The 16,928-nt window shown below is 36.3% G+C and overlaps 1 protein-coding gene across 1 annotated transcript; it reads right to left on the reverse strand.

Moving 5' to 3' along the window:
* Positions 1-2,849: 2,849 nt before the first annotated feature.
* On the reverse strand, positions 2,850-11,719 carry LOC107299488 (autophagy-related protein 13-like; the record flags this gene model as incomplete). Its single annotated transcript, XM_015828843.1, has 8 exons — positions 11,605-11,719; positions 10,888-10,934; positions 9,158-9,298; positions 6,357-6,397; positions 5,546-5,639; positions 5,169-5,267; positions 4,283-4,373; positions 2,850-2,948 (listed from the first exon to the last, which is right to left on the reverse strand). Coding segments are annotated over exons 1-8 (645 nt in total), but the record flags the coding sequence as incomplete, so codon positions are not given.
* Between the last annotated feature and the right edge of the window lie 5,209 nt (positions 11,720-16,928).

A 16,928-nucleotide genomic window follows, 5' to 3' on the forward strand; every position in this document is an offset into this window, starting at 1 on the left:
CAAAAGAATACCGTGTTAGATAATTATCAGTCATATGCCCCAGAAAATATTTTGAATTTCAGCCATAAAATGCAAAGTTTGCAAAGCAGAACTTCTAGTCATCAGAGGGGAAATCTTAGCCTGCACCAAAATTAATATCTGAGACATTTCATTGCATCTATTAAAATAATTAGGAAACAGACAAAAGATGGGCAGAGGACAGAACTGATACTTAGTTTGTATTAAATCTCTTACTCTTGACTTTCCAGAATATGTATATTCCAGATTCTATGAAAAATAAAGCTTGGAACTAAAACTCTCATATACATACATGCACTAATTTGCATAATATGTTGCATTACACTACCTGTTATGAGCATTGTACATATGCTTTCCTAGCTAAGGAAAATATGCTTGTGTGTGTGTTTATGTGTGCATCTCTATGTGTGTATAAGTGTATCATTATCCCAATTAGCACTATTAAAGCAAATGACAGGAAACCTGTACTCTTTTGGATGGTGTTGGATGGTAAATCCTATAATCTATAACTCCATAGGTACCATCTCTATATTAACGAATCAGATTTGTATTATAGGAGGAGACTGCTATAGTGATTAATACAAAGGTGTTCTGCCATTGTTTTTTTTTGGCAAGATGTTTTTTCAACTACTCATTCAAGCCCAGAGTGATTTCTTGAATTCCAAGCACTATCAGTTCAGCTTCTTTTTTAATTCTTATTCACCTCTATCCAAGCTGCATTCTTGTTATATTTTTTGAGAAATCCCCAGCTTAAAACTGCATTATTTCTTCTTTGTCAGGTGTGGATTGGTTCAGTACAGTTTCTCCATGGATGACTTGGTAGAAATGTTTCCAATTAGCTGAAATGTGAGATTCTACCTATAATGTTCAATTCAAGCTTCATATCTGCTGATTTTCTTGGCTATTGTTATTTGCCGCTGAATTATTTCCAGTGTGTTCTTAATCTTCCTTGTTTCTAAGTAATATTTCTTAATTAGATATTCTTTGGTCATCTTGTTCTTCAGCTTCTTTTAACCGTTCCAGTTTGCTTGCATCTGATTTTAGCATATTGATCTTATTTTGCAGCCTAATCTTCCATTTTGGTGGTGCAGTTTGGCTTTTTTTCTTGTTGATTTCCCCCCCCCCCCCAAGGTATTCAGTTACAAATACAACTGTGCTGTACATTAGTTGGTTTGTTTCTTGCAGTGAGCTGGCATTTATAGTTGATATTGCCCTATTGATATCTTTTAATATTTGTGTTAGCTGTTTCTTTGGAACAAGCTTTAATTGTTCAATAGGCAGCCTTATTCCATTGTTTTTGTGCTGTTCTAGATGTTCAGTTATTTTTTTTGTTTCAATTCCTTTTGTTTTTTAACTAGAGGGCTTTTTTTAATTCTGTGAAGGAGGTATCTGGTGTTTGGGAACGAAAATGATTTAATAGCTATGCTGGCTTCTTCTAGCTCCAACTTCCCCTGGTTTGTCTCTACAGTCTGAGCTACTTCTAGAAGGCTTCAATTTTTTTGCCCATGGTGGACCTTTATAGTTATTCCAATTCTGCTTCTGTGAATACTTTATTTCACATTTTAAATCAACATTCATCTGCTAGCCTCTGTTTGGTTATTTCTGATTCTGGATGTTTTTCTTTCCAGAACTAGTACTGTACATTCTTTTCAGATATCCTCTTCTTATTGAATTTTATTTATAATAACAGATCACTATTTCAATCTGGGTATATTTGCGATGGGTAAATAATTTTTCTTCCAATAGTCCTGCAACTGCTGGCTCTGATTCCTTAGCCAACATCTCTACCCCATTTTTCACCAGATGTCCATGAACTTCAACATCTAGCACAGTCCTTGTTGACCAAGGTGACACCCAATCCAGTATGGTTCCTGTAAATTACATCTCACCATATTGCTAATGGAAGAGGCACTCATTAGTATTATGAGATTTTTTTAATCCCACTATTTTTTAATTTGACCAGTGCAAGACAGCATTGAAAATGATGATTCCCCCCCTCCCCCCGCAGCATTCATTTTGTCAAGGAGTATGATTAGCATGATCATCTACACAACCATACTGTTTCCTTATACTTTCATTACAGGTATGGCAGTCTTTCATTTATGACCATAATGGAATCTGCTACATGACTATCTCATTTAACGGTCCCCCTCCCTACTCTCCCCATTGTGGTTGTTAAGTAGAGAATGGAGTACCTCAAAGGGTGGGGGAGGCCTGGGGAGGCCCAGAAGTGGACGTTATTTTGGGAGCAGCCACAATATATGGGCTGAGCCACATGGCTTAGGAATGCCAAGGGATGAAGTGGCCTGCTTACCTTTTCCAACATGATCTCCACAGCTTTAGAGATCTATAGAAGGTAAGTGAGTGGTCAGGGATGGGGTAGGGAAGAGGGAGGAGGGGCTGGGATCCAGCAAGGTGAGAAGCAGGTCCAAGGCCTGCAGAGTGCTACATTTACGGTCAGTGAGTTAGGATTATGGTCACATGACATTTCGCTTAACAACCATTTCATTCAACAACCAAGATTCCCATCCTAATTATGGTCATAAGCCAAGGACTACCTATATAAAACAGAAAATACCTTATCTGTATTATGATTGGAATTATAAATGGATCCTCTTAGCAATGGCCTACCTTTCCCTCATCCTCTTGCTCTGCTTTTTCCCAGGCTCAGCAACAAAATTTCAAATAAAACCTCATATACCATAACTCTCAATCAATTCTTAGTGTCTCTTTTCCTCTTTTTGGAGGAGAAAAAATATATAGTAGGCATGACTGTGACAAAAGCTGGTACCCTCAACAGACAGTTACACAGTTTGTTTTTTTTAACTCACTTGGTGTGAAAAGGCCAGCCCCATCATAGGGCCCTTCAAGGTATCCATCACCACAGGAGGAGGGGTATGAAAATGTGCTTTAGTGACAGTAAATACACACTATACAAAGACAGGAACACACAAAAGAAAACACACAAGGAAGAGAAAGAAAAGAACTTCAGAAAGAAAAATGGAAAAGAGTTTGAGGAACTGAATGTTATGTCCAGACAGATATTGGAAATGTTCATATACAAAACTGCAAGGCACATCATGATTTGCAAGAGGTTTAGCATTTCACTGTTGTATTTTCCAAATTAATCTCTTTTTTAATTCTATGTTGCATCCGAGAATTCAGTTTAGATCAGGAAAAAGATTTTTCTGCAAATACATGGGCCTTCTAAGGATTAGGTCAAATGGTTATTGGTAACAGCAGAGAGGAGGAAAGATCAATTCAGTCAAAAACTATCAAATATTCCAGTGAGCACAACCACCTCTATCTGCACTAGCTTAAAAGAATGCAGTTCCAATGAAGACAGGAGACAGGCATATGCAGAGGGGATGGAATGGGGAAAGAACGAATTGTGCCATTGAAATCACGATACAAACCCTTATATACCGTATTTGCATCCAATATAAACAGATAATGGGTGGGGTTTCTGGTTTTCCATTTAAAGTGGACATATATGACAACAGAGCAAAGTTTTTGATCACAAATTTTATAACTTCTATAATTATAGCTAGAAGAGATGTCTTTTCATATTAAACATAATTAAGACAATGGCAACACTAGATTCAGAACATCTTAAGAAGTAATTCTTGTCAAATGTTGATGGTCAATTAATTATTCAAGAAATTGTCTACGAGACAGAATTTACAGAATGCTCTAAATCAGGTATGATTTAACACTGTATAATAAGCTGGGGAAATGGGGATAAAGAAATCAGCTGTAACTCATACTCAGCAGAATATTTTTCCCCCTAAAATGACTATATACCGTAATCAATTACATGCAACCTAACTTTCTCCCAACAACAACCACCAACACTGCCATTAAAGAACTGAAACCTATTTCCATGCCAGTTTTAAAACTAAGCCTTCTGTCTTGATTTTTAATCCAAATGTTTTGCAGGAGTATCTGCCAAATTATGTATAGAATTTTTAAAAATCTGAAAATTACAGATGGATAAAAAGATTAGACTGTATATGTTATCATCAATAGATTGTCATCAAGCTTGAACTGGACCTAATTTTTTCATACATCTATACTCTATTCTTATTAATTAAAAATACAATCTCTTGGTATACAGGTATATGCATAAGGAAGTGAATTCTGATCAATGTCTTATTAATGTGTTTAGTTGTCATGCTCTTCATTTTGTATATATTTAGCAATTTTTTTGCTATCAGCTAGTCACACTAGGAAACATCTAAATTGATTTGGAAAAACAACTTACCTGGGATGGGGGAGAAGTAGAGAAAGAGGTTGTGCATACTTCTTGAGAATCTTCTACTGATGGATATGCCACTGCATTTTCTTCACCTGTTCTGTAACAATCAAAAGATACATTTTTAAAAATGGAAATGTTTAATAATAGCTAAGCAAAGGCTCTACGGATAAAAACACTACAGACAGGAACTAGAAGATTTGGGTGGAGTTGAAAGGAGAATTATGACAGAGCTCACTCTTTCCTTAAAAGAGCGGAACTGGTAGGGTGGATCTAATAATTTTGGATTTTATGTGTTCATAAATTTTCCCTGGAAAAGAATGAAATATTTTCTTAGTTTTGTCTTTTGTTTTTTAAAAGGAAGGTTTTACTGATAAATTCATTTCAATGCTATTAGTTGTAGAGATGTACAAATAATGTAGTGTCAGAGCTTCACAAAACGCATTTCTAAACACTGCTGTTCTGGGCAATGAAGAAAATATTAACCCAGGAAAGGTTTTTTTTTAAATTGGTCATCTATTAAAATATGTTTGAATTATGCATGCTTTACTTATACTATCATAAAATCATGCAAACAGCAATTTGTAAAACAAGTGCCAAGTTGTTTGTCAAAAAAATAAATTATTTTCATTCTGCACTTTATTCTGGAAAAATAATTACAATCCCAAGATTTCTCACTGACTAATGTGATATCTGGAATGGATGTGTCTTAAAAAATTCTCATTCTATCCATTCAATTCTAATAGTGTGAGAAATTCAGGCTTTTTCTGCATACTACACTTCAATTAAAGTGGTGAGCAAGGCTCACATAATTTTCTCTACCCGGCAATGTAAGCTGTAAAGGCTCTATACCTGGGATAATTGCCTCCACTATTCATGATTCCTCTTTCCTCACCTGTAATTGCAGGGATGCATGGGTGAGGAGCTGGGGTAGGGACGGTCCACAAAGTGATCAATGATAATCCCCATGATAGGTGGGGTCCTCTCAAACTGCCTGCAAGGCAATAAGTAATAAGCAAATTGTATTATTCATAGGACTGTTCTTTTTATTTTACAACTTGTTCTGACAGCCAATGACGAGAAAACCCATTTAAATACCCCTCGTCTCGTAGTGGTGTTAAGTTGGGACGTTGAGGTGTGTATTTATTCCTTGAACGAGTTTTGAATTTTGATGGTTATAGTTAGACGGTTTAGGTTCATTGAGTCTAACAGTCCGAATTTCTTCTTATAGGATCTTCTCTAATAAATCAAACTGATTCTTCAGGAGTGGACGTAGACATGAATGCTAGGTTGATTCTGTAGGCACATGACAAAGTGATTGTGCCTAGTGGAGTACCAACTGTCCCAACTCGGACTGTCTGAAATCCTACACAGGCAGAAGAGAAATGATCATTGTCCCAACTACTCTTTATGTTAATAACTGTCAACCACAAAAATAAAATGATTTGCTATTGCTCTATTCTTAGCCGAGCACACCAATAAAACTGAAGTCCCCAAGGTGATGTCCATGCAGATCACCCTTTGTGTTCATCAGTCTCTACTGTTCTGCCTCATTTTTAATTTTAGTGCAATATTGTTTGTGGGAAACTAGTACAGTGACAAGCATATCTCTAGACACTATCTGAAACCCATTTCAGATAGTGGAACAGAAAACTCCAGGTCTGAAAGAACAATCCTGTTATTTGGAAATTACCACTACCTTGTACTTAGCTATAGACCTTGAGAAGCTGCTTTTCTTTTAACCTTACCAATTTACTTTTTCAGAGATGATACTCTACTTTGTGACTAAATCCCATAAAAGTAATTTTACTATTATGCTTATGATACACTCAAAAGAGATTGATGCAAACTTCTATTAGTTCTCCAATTGACAAAAGTCAGATGAATATATTCTTTAGTTGAATCCGATATCAGTTTCAGTTCTTCACCAATCTCTTATAAACCTCAAACATCCATCCATCTATGCAGGTTTCATTTCTAAACATGTGAATCTGTCTATAATTGCTCATTTTTATTTTCTACAGTCTGTCAATACTGATAGTAAAAAAGCCTAGATCTAAATTTTTCTGATACCCAATCATACCTTCTCCCAAGCCATTCAGTTGCACTTCTCCAAAGTATACCCTACAACAGATAGGTAGACAAAAAAATTATATACATCATATATGTTGATTCAGGATACAAGGCAGAGATTAAATTTTATTTTTTATTCTTAATGTACAATGACTTTACAACCCTTGATCTGGTCACTTTTTGATCTTCTGTGAACAAGGAAATAAAATAACCATAAGATCTACTAATGTCAGCATTAAAGGAAGTAAGAATCATGGCAAATGCTTAAGTGCCAAAATTAGAACATATGATATTATTATTGGCACAGCTTTGATATGGCCCAAGGGCTAATCAATAAAGATTTATTATTATTATTATTGGCACAGAATGTAGACAACAACAACAAAAAAGAATCAAAAGAAATGTAAATTCCTGTAGTAAGGTTTTGGTCTAAAACCCCATTGATATATTGTCAGTTTTAATTGTTAGGCCCTAGGACATAACAATAACCAACAAAAATTCAAAGTAATAGCAACCAATTGATGTTGAGGATAATAAGAAAAATTAGGAGCCAGCCAGATCATTTGTATTCTGTCTGAAACTACAGTTTTATTGAGGCCATTCATTAAATGCACATGTAGTGTGGAAATATAAATCATATAAGAGTATTTTACTAGTTAGACCAGGCAACTGGCAATACGTATAGCAGGTTAACTGGAAAATACACAGTTGCACAATAATATCACACTATTACACTTTTATTTGCCCGCTAGATTTCAAAAAGCTTCCCCATATTAATACATTTCAGTTGCTTTAAACAGGAAGTTTAACCTAATATTTAGCCAGTTACATGTTCAAGTGATGAAATTACTGACATTAAGATTGGATTAAATGAAATCAGTGATATTCAGCTTGGATTAACATAATTTCTTTTAAATTCTCTCTCCTTTTAAGAAAACACAACATAGCAATATACTTTTAGAGTTCAATAGGTCTATTAGCTTATAGTTGAAAATAGGGTATATAGGTGATTTCAAAATTATTCGATTCTCAGTTATCATTAATATTACTCCTGCTACAATTAGCATTACATTAAACATATTGGTACAAAGTTGCCAAGTGATTTTTATATTTAAGAATGTACATACAGTATGTCTAGATCTGCCCATATTAAATCCTATAGTATTCAATTTATATTCCTCACTTAAATATCAGAAAATCATGGAAGAAAAATATAGTAGAGAGCTAAAATAAACCAATATTTTCTTCAGAGTAAATAAACCAAGCAGGCCAATGTACTTAATAGATTAATAAACCTCTTTGGAGTTAGATAGCATCTAAATGAATGAATGAATGAATGAATATTTTTGCAGCTCCTTGCAGCAAAAACAGTAGAAATACAAAATTAGTGGGGAAAGTTTACATTATAAATATGTTTATTCCTGAAATGTGGAGTAGAACTTATTCTCTAGGATAAAATGTTTATCTAATGGACATTTGTAGTGTAGTACAATTTGTGTGATTATACTATTTTTGCCTGGAACAATATACAGGCAGGAACAGAGAAATATGCATCCATATAATAACTAGTTTAATGAAAAGAAGAACTAGGGGTGACGTAATAGCAGTGTTCCAATATCTCAGGGGCTGCCACAAAGAAGAGGGAGTCAAGCTATTCTCCAAAGCACCTGAAGGCAGGACAAGAAGCAATGGATGGAAATTAATCAAGGAGAGAAGCGACCTAGAACTAAGGAGAAACTTCCTGACAGTTAGAACAATTAATCAGTGGAACAACCTGCCTCCAGAAGTTGTGAATGCTCCAACACTGGAAGTTTTTAAAAAGAGATTGGACAACCATTTGTCCGAAATGGTATAGGATTTCCTGCCTACGCAGGGGATTGGACTATAAGACCTTCAAAGTCTATTCTATTCTATTCTATTCTATTCCATTCCATTCCTCTTAACAATAGAATTTATGACATTTACAAAATGCTCAATTATTATTCCTATCATATTAGTAAAGGAATTAAATTGCTTTAATTTTTCATTCACTAAAAGAATAAACTAAATCTCTGATATCTTTGTAAATTAATCATTGATTGAGTGATTATTTGCCATCAAGACATTTTTTAGTCCTAGCAACCATATTGATTTAAAAACCAAAAAAGAGGAAAGATTATTATAGGACAAATGAACCTATAATTGTTGAGAAATACATGGAATTATGAAAGATTTAGATTTGTTAAAATAATTTCCAAATATTTACAGAATTCTTGAATCTACTGCTATCATGCTGGCTTGTTAATATTATCTAATGAGATTTTATAACATTGCACTAAAGATAAAAAAAGAAGGAAGAAATATATGCAACTTATTTTGTTCATTTTTCATTTTATGGTTTATGCATAGAATTATAATTTGAATAAGATTAAGAAGCAAAACTACTAAGTTAAAAAAACGGTCTGTTTACTATTTTGAGAAATTATAAAATGAAATAAAATTTGTTAACTATATTTTGTCTAAGTTATGAAATACTGAAGAAACACAAGGAAAAATATAGCTATAAATCCAAATATTCCTAAATTGTACACATATTAGAAGAATGCAGTAAACTATCAATTACACATGAGAATCTACTTCTTTATTAAGATAAGATTAAAGCAAATGAAAAAGTTAAAAAAAGAGAGACCTATGCAAGCATGTTAAAAAATACGAGGCTGGATAAAAATAATGGAAATGCAAAAGCATGAAATATAAAACTTGATACAGACAATACAGAATGTATTAGAAGTTCTATTTACTGGCTCTGAGGATGATCAAAGTCAGTATTACCTGTACAATATGACATATTCATGACCTTGTTTCCTTGAGAGTCTGTAGGCTGGTGTCACCCTTGTTATAGCAAGCAAAGATTTCAGCAGTAGAGACAGCCTATTATACACAGTGTAGGAAACTTTGGTTTCTTTATCACATCTATAAGCATATATAAAAATAATTAGTCCAACATTCCAAGAATCGATAAGTTCTGAAGTGAAGCAAGTTTAAAATACAGATAGTCCTTGACTTATGACCATAATTTAGCCCAACATTTCCATTGCTAAGCAAGGCAGTTGTTAAGTGATTTTTACCCCATTTTATGACCTTTTGGCCACACTTGTTAAGTGAATCATTGCAGCTGTCAAATGAATCATGTGATCATTAAGTGAATCTGGCTTCCCCCATTGACTTTTGCTTGTCAGAAGCCAGCTGAGGTTACAAATGGTGATCATGTGACTCCAGGATAGCGCAACCGTCATAAATACATGCCAGTTGCCGAATGCCTGAATTTTGATGACGTGACTGTGACAATGCAGCAACAGTTGTAAGTGTGAAAACTAGTTCTAAGTCTCATTTTTCAATGCCGTTGCAACTTTGAACAGTCATTAAACAAACGGTTGTAAGTCAAGGACTATCTGTACTGAATTATCATTGTAAAAAGTTAAAACTATAGATTATACTTTTAGAGAGTTCTATGGATTTTGGGTAATACACCAATTAATTCTAATTCAAATGAAAATGTTTGCTTTTCAAATATCAGAGAGGAACAATACCTTAAGTAATAATTAATGCAAGAATGTTATAAAGAAATGGATGCATATTACAATATATCTTTGTTTGATACAGAATACATAAAACAGTTTCTTCCACATTGTTTATAAATTAGAATAGGATATGTTTGGGGAATGTGGAAATGGGCTATTTTTAATTCGGATGCACCAAAAAACAAAAAAGTCTGTTTTCTAATGCAGTGAAATTATGATTTATCAAATCCCAACTCAATGGACTTCATTCGCAATGGGGCCAAATTTTCACAGCAATTTACATCATTTGCATTTGTCATTGATGCAAATGAAGTAATTTGCATTGTTTGGTTAATGATAGCATCATGCAAATAAGATGAATTTCTGCATATGGGTAGTTCTCATGTAATGACAACTGGACTTGGCAACTTGGTAAATAAGCAAAGTGGTCACTAAGTGAAATCACAACTCTTATGACTTTATTGCGAGAGATATTTTATCATCGCAATCGTAACTGTGAATGGCTGCTAAATGAGGCAGCCACTAAGCAAGTACAACCTGTATGTTTGTTAGAATGAACATTCCCTTCATCCCAATTAAAATGAAGTTCCATTCTATACTCATTTCCTGAACAGGAATGCAATATTACTATACCTATAAAAATACTATTATGGAATGGAATGTTATCACTGATAACAGATTTATCTAAATCCCACAGCTTTTTGCAATACATAAATGTATTTAATGAAAAGGGAACTATGAAATGAACAAATTTCTGTCTGGCTACCTGACATATGAAAATATTGGATAATTTGCAATACACTGTTGGAGTGCTAGCAAAATGCCCACTTCTTCTCACTTCTCTTTTCTTTTACACTATCTCTTTTAGGTTCCAAGCATTCTAAGGACAGGTAATGTCCTCTCTGTTATTGGTTGAATCTTTCCGATAGATTTTTTTTCTCACTAAAGATAAGAATGAAAATACTTTAAACAGTTACTTACTTTTCATTCATTTCTAAACACCAGATTTCCAGCTCCATGGAATCTCCCTGCCATGGGGAAAAAAAAGCATTTTAACCAAGTTTTATAATGACAAAACTTTTACTTGTAAAAAAAGTACCTAGTACAGATGAGTCAATGGGTGTTGCTGAAAACAAGACAAATGAAACTTTAGGCTGACTTAACATTAGTACAGTTTCCAAATTATGAAAAGTGATACCGCCATATACCTGAAAGAATGTCACACAAAAGAAGCTCAAGTTTTGTCACTGAAGAATGCAGGATATAAAATAATGGATTGATAAAATGCTTGATAAAACTTGCCAAATTTCAATTAAATGGGAATTGGATCCTGGATTTTGGATGCACTCTGTAAGTTAATCCATTTGAAATACCTTGGTTCAAAAATTGTTGTCCCATTTCACCCAGTTAAAGATTATTAGAACCAGTATTTTAGTAGTAGATAAAATAGTTCTATCCACTATCTCATCATTTAAGGCAATTCCGAATAGAATTCCTGGAAAGAAGATCCTACGTGTAACAATATTTCAGTGATTTAAACAGAGCAGTTTCTGCTTTTTATATAAAAATGAAAATTATAATGCTGCCAGCAGTGGTTCACTTGAGCCCTCTCTGGTTTATCTTCACATGATTTGAAACCATATAATAAAATCTGAGATGAAATTTAATAAGAAAAAAAATGGTCGGTTCAACTTATACCTCAGAGGTTTTAAGGGAGATTTCCACACACATTGAGCGCCCAACAGCAGGCAGCTGTCCTGCCAAAGCTTTTTTTGCTTCATGAGTAACTTCTGGTATGTCTTTGATTGCCAAGTTGAACTGTAAAATTAAGAATGTAGATTTTAATTTCCAGGAATCTACTTTAGAAACCTATTGTCTACCATACTGCAGAAATATGTATAATAAAACACAGTTCACAATAGATTAATCTCATAACTACAAAGCAAAATATCCTTTGCTGTCATACACTGCAGATTAATAAATGTTGATTTCCTCATACTATTGTAAAGAGAAAATATACAAACACACAGATATACACAAATCCCATTTGCTTTCACTACCCCTCTCTAGNTAGGCCAATTAGTATCCTTTAAAACCAATAGAAAACTAATTAAAAGTAATACTTAGGCCAGTCCTGCCTGCTTAAAAAGCCACGTCTTGAGGGCGCGGCGGAAGGAGGGGAGATCCGGAATCACCCGGATCTCTGGGGGGAGTTCATTCCAAAGGGTGGGGGCTCCCACAGAGAAGGCCCTCCCCCTGGGGGTCGCCAGGGGCACGGGCAGAGGGGATGGCCGCCATGACGCTGCAGGGCTGCCTGGGTGATCTGCTGCAGCAGGCTGTGGAGGCGGTGGGTGGTCCTGCGGGTGGGTGGGGCATAGCGGGGGCAGTGTGGGGGGACGGAGCAGGGGCAGGGACGGAGCGGGCAGGGCGGTTTTGTGGCACTTGGTCTCTAAAAGGTTCGCCATCACTGAATTAGATAAACAGAAATTAAGAAGATTACTATTGTAACTATCTGCACTTTCAGAATCACCTCAGTTGTAACAAAACTAGAAGAGCAAAATCAAGTAACTTTTTTATTTAACCCCATGAACTTGATAGAGATATGTAGTGAATAATATTAATCATTTGTGAAATGACTTCTAGGTAATGTAATGTGAGACAATGAGTAAGCGCTGACGTATCATTATTCATGATGTAACTTTATTCAGAGTAGATCTGAAACTGAACTCCGCAGCAGCTGATGCCATGTGTGTAGTCAATACAATAAAATACTGTTTTAATGAAGAGGAAGATTGGTATTGAGAGATTATAAAGAAGCTTAAACCCATATACTTTGGACAGATGATGTGATCAGATAGTACACTAGAAAAAACAACTATGCTTGTTAAAAGTTGAAAGAACCAGAAGACAAACAGATAACATGGGCGGATAGATCAAACATATTATTGGAGAATTCTTGGAAGTGCTGTGGACACAGATATACATAGCAAACCAAGATTACAGAAAGCAGAAATATACTCTCTATATATCTTTCAATGCACATTCTACAAAAAGAATAACGGTACCCCCTTTTAAAGTTCTTTAGAATCTACTAACACACTACCCTAGCTCTTTGGAATAAATACCCCAACATGTCCCTACCAAGAATAATGAGCGTAGGCAAAGACCTAATATCAAAGGAAAACAATAGGGAATCAACTACAAAATAAAATGCAAGGATTCTGAATTACATTATATAAAACAAACAACAGAAATCAGCAGAATGCATTCTCAAACATCAACTAACTCTCAAAAGGCACAGTGTAACTTCATTAATCTCCCTCTGCAAAGATAGCCTCAAGAATAATTTCAGATAGGAAACTAGAAATCTTAAAACAAGCCAGATTAAAAATACAAGAAAATTCTTGGAAGCACTGCACTGGAAGCAAGCAGCCAGCAGCAGATATTTTAACTTTATCATATCAAAAGGTCTCCCACCTGAACCATTCCATCACTCCATCATAGTATCACAGACCATATAAAAAACAACCAACAAAGACATGAGACACCACCTCAACAACCAAATAATTTACAAAGCACAAGGCATCAATAACTTACAAAACACCATCTGCCCACAAGGCCATCCCATCAAAAGCATGAACACAGCAGGAAAGGCAAGATATACAGTATAATCTCTACCAACCAATTAACCTAATTTCTCTAAAATTCCTGCACTGATAATGTTACCAAGGAGGTTATTAAACCACATTTGGAGAAGTCTAACAATCTAACAGAGATTCTGTCAAGAAGATGGCATGATGCACGTGACCCTCCTAATATCTTATGCAAGTACAGTACTAATTTGCCTCCTAATATCTTATGCAAGTACAGTACTAGCATTTTGTATATCATAATTTATTACTTGCAGTCCACAAATATCCATGACTATGGACTATGCTCAGAGACAAGTCAAGATGGTGAGCATTTGTCTATATAGCCACTAATGTTGAGCCAGACTTGATAGCACTAAATACCTAGGTTAGAGCATGCTAGGTACAAAATAGTTTTCATGTTGCAAGGATAAAAAAGCTCCTTTCCCTCAAATTTGAAAACATGAAAAACAAGTTGTTCAAGTTAAATAACTTTAATGAATGATAATACAGTCTTAGCACTGTATGCTTATTTAGTGTTCACAGATCAAGTAAAATCTATTATCATAAGTAAGATCAAAGCAGGGCCAAATTTCCAAACAGAACCTTGTTCGCATTTCGCATTACAATCTCTCAATCTTTTTGTTCAAAAATGACAATTAGTGGCATCAGAGATTAGCTAACTGGTTTTGAATTTTACATAAAGCAAGAATAGGCAAAGCTTTTGACCTAGTCAGCAAATATGAAATTGTTGAAGTGCATTATCCTATAAAATGATCTCCATTGGGAAGGGCAGGGTATAATAGGCTCTGCCCTTCAATAAAGGTTGCTAGAATGGTTTTGGACAGCCACACAGCACACCATTATAAAAAGGAAAGCTGTTGAGGTTACTCCTCTCACGATACAGTAGTTCTCATGTACAGTAGTTCCTGCAATTGCAGCTTTTATTTTTCCTATGATATCAAAATACCTCAAAAAAACCCCAATTCTTTATTGTTCCTAAGAATGCCTGCAATGCCTTTATGAGGCCCAGATCTATTATTGGAAATAAAGATGCTACATGCTACCAGTGGTGACTGCAGCATACAAGTTTCTGTCAAGAAAATGAAGGAATATTTTAAAATCAGTCATAGCATAAAATGAGGTGGTAAATGAAAGGAGAAAGAATTACAAGATAGATTATTATTTACCAGACTAACTACTTTACTAATATGGTGGATGGAAAGATCCCAGAAGCCCAAATTTAAGTACAAAGCATGTACATATAAGTTGAAGTCATCTCTCAAGGCTCTAAATATGGGTTGAGAAACAAGAAGACAATACAATAAGTCCTTGATGTATGACAACAATTGAGCCCAAACTTTCTGTTGCTATGTGAAGCAGTTAAGTGAATTTTGCTTCATTTTACAATCTTTCTTGCCAAAGTTATTAAGTGAATCACCGCAGTTGTTAAGTTAGTAACATGATTGTTAGCTGAATCTGGCTTCCCCACTGACTTTGTTTGACAGAAGGTCACAAAAAGTTATCACATGACCCCAGGACCCTGTACCCTCATAAATATGAGTCAGTTGCCAAATGTCTGAATTCTGATCATGTGACCAGAGGGTGCTGCAATGGTCGTGTGAAAAACGATTATAAGTCACTTTTTTCATTACAATAGCTCTGTGATTGAACTCACATATCACAGTAAGCCATGTTTTTCTTTAATCAAAATTAGTTGAAATTTACACATGTTAATCCCAGGGGGAGGGCCTTCTCTGTGGGTGCCCCTGCCCTCTGGAACGAANCTGGCCTAGGGAGGATTTTATACTGGGTTCATTTTAAGGAATTCGAAATAACACAACTTTAAAATTTGGTTTAATTCGGTTTTACAGGGGGGGATTGTATATATGCCTTTGTTTTAAATATGTTGTGAGCCGCCCTGAGTCCCGTTGGGAGAAGGGCGGGATATAAATTGAATTAAATAAATAAATAAATAAATAAATTTATTTAAAAGCGACAGTGGCTACATTCACTCACCCAAGCACATTAGCTTAAACGAATGAATGAATGAAATGTGCAACTCTATCCCAAACACCAACTAGAAATACAACCCAGGAAGATACACATCATGGTTGACAGTCTGTTAGGAGAATTAAACTGCCCTGCCCAATTTTCTGCTTTGACTCATCCATTGAGATGATCCTCCACCAACCCTTCCCAAATCCAAAAGCTGGACTAGAGTGTGTAGACATCATACGCATAATTCTCTTTGTTTCTGCAATTCAATATTCCACACATCATCGCCTGACCCTTGTTTTAGTGTAATTCAGGAAGAGCAGTATAATTTGTAAACATAATCTATGGAGATCTATGTACATTTCAGCTGCAAGAGGTATAATCATTACCTGCGCTAGAGAGGCTGAGGTGACAATTCGTGGTTTCATCCCGGGATTAACCCAGAGGCTTAATCCTAGCCTCTTTGCTTGGCCATATTCATTCGGCGTCTCTTCCTCTCGTCTTGATACAGGATGGAAGACGCCTCCTTTCTTCCTGTTGAGGATCTTCTCAGTTTCAGGTAGCAGAGAAATCAGGGTATTTAACAAGGGAACCTTCTCTGTCCAACTAAGGAAAAGCACTAAGGATCCTCCGTCTCCACTAGGCAGGCGACCGGCTGCGCTGCCCAGTTTCCGCGAGGATACCGCCAGGAAAGGCGCAAGGGGAGAAGGAGTCTAAATCCTCAGCTTGGCTCTTGAGGGAAGGGGGTGAAGAGCGCGGTGGAGCCCGATAACCCCGAGCTAAAAACCAGAATTTGGCCCTGGGGCGGCAGCCCCAACAGCTTCTCTTTCCAGGCTCAAACAGAGGAGAAATGCCCCCAAGCTCGACTACCAATAGACTCCGGTCCCAGAAGCGCCCTTCCCGGGAAGAGCCGTCTGAGAGACGCTTGTGGCCAAAGCAAGCAGCCGGCTGGTCGGCCCCCTAACCTGGTTTCTTCGCTGGAAACTGCGGGGGCCGCGACGCTGCCTCACGACCGCGGCCTCTCCCGGGATCCCGCAACCGCCGTCACCCCCGCCGCCATTGCTGATGTTTGTTTTCATCGGCTTAGGGCAAACGAGGCAACCGGGGCAGCACTTTTCACGCGGAGTCGAAATATTTTTTCCTCTCCTCCCGCCGTCTGATTTCTGCCTCCCTCCAGGGGAATTAGGCCGCAACGCTCATAAGTTCACGAATAAGAAGGCCCGCTGCAATATATATATATATATATTAAAAATTATACTTGTGAAGAATCTGCGTTTGGGAAACGGCAGCTTGTGCGTCGTGTGCGAGAGCGGAAAGCTCCGCCTGGCTTTTCCCGGCGCTGGGGAGAAAAACCGGAATTCAGCGTTTTTGGCTCCTTTGGACTAATCCTAGGAT

The sequence above is a fragment of the Protobothrops mucrosquamatus genome, unplaced genomic scaffold (genome assembly GCF_001527695.2).
Source record: "Protobothrops mucrosquamatus isolate PMUCROS unplaced genomic scaffold, P.Mucros_1.0 scaffold5013, whole genome shotgun sequence".
Taxonomy (NCBI): Eukaryota; Metazoa; Chordata; class Lepidosauria; order Squamata; family Viperidae; genus Protobothrops; species Protobothrops mucrosquamatus.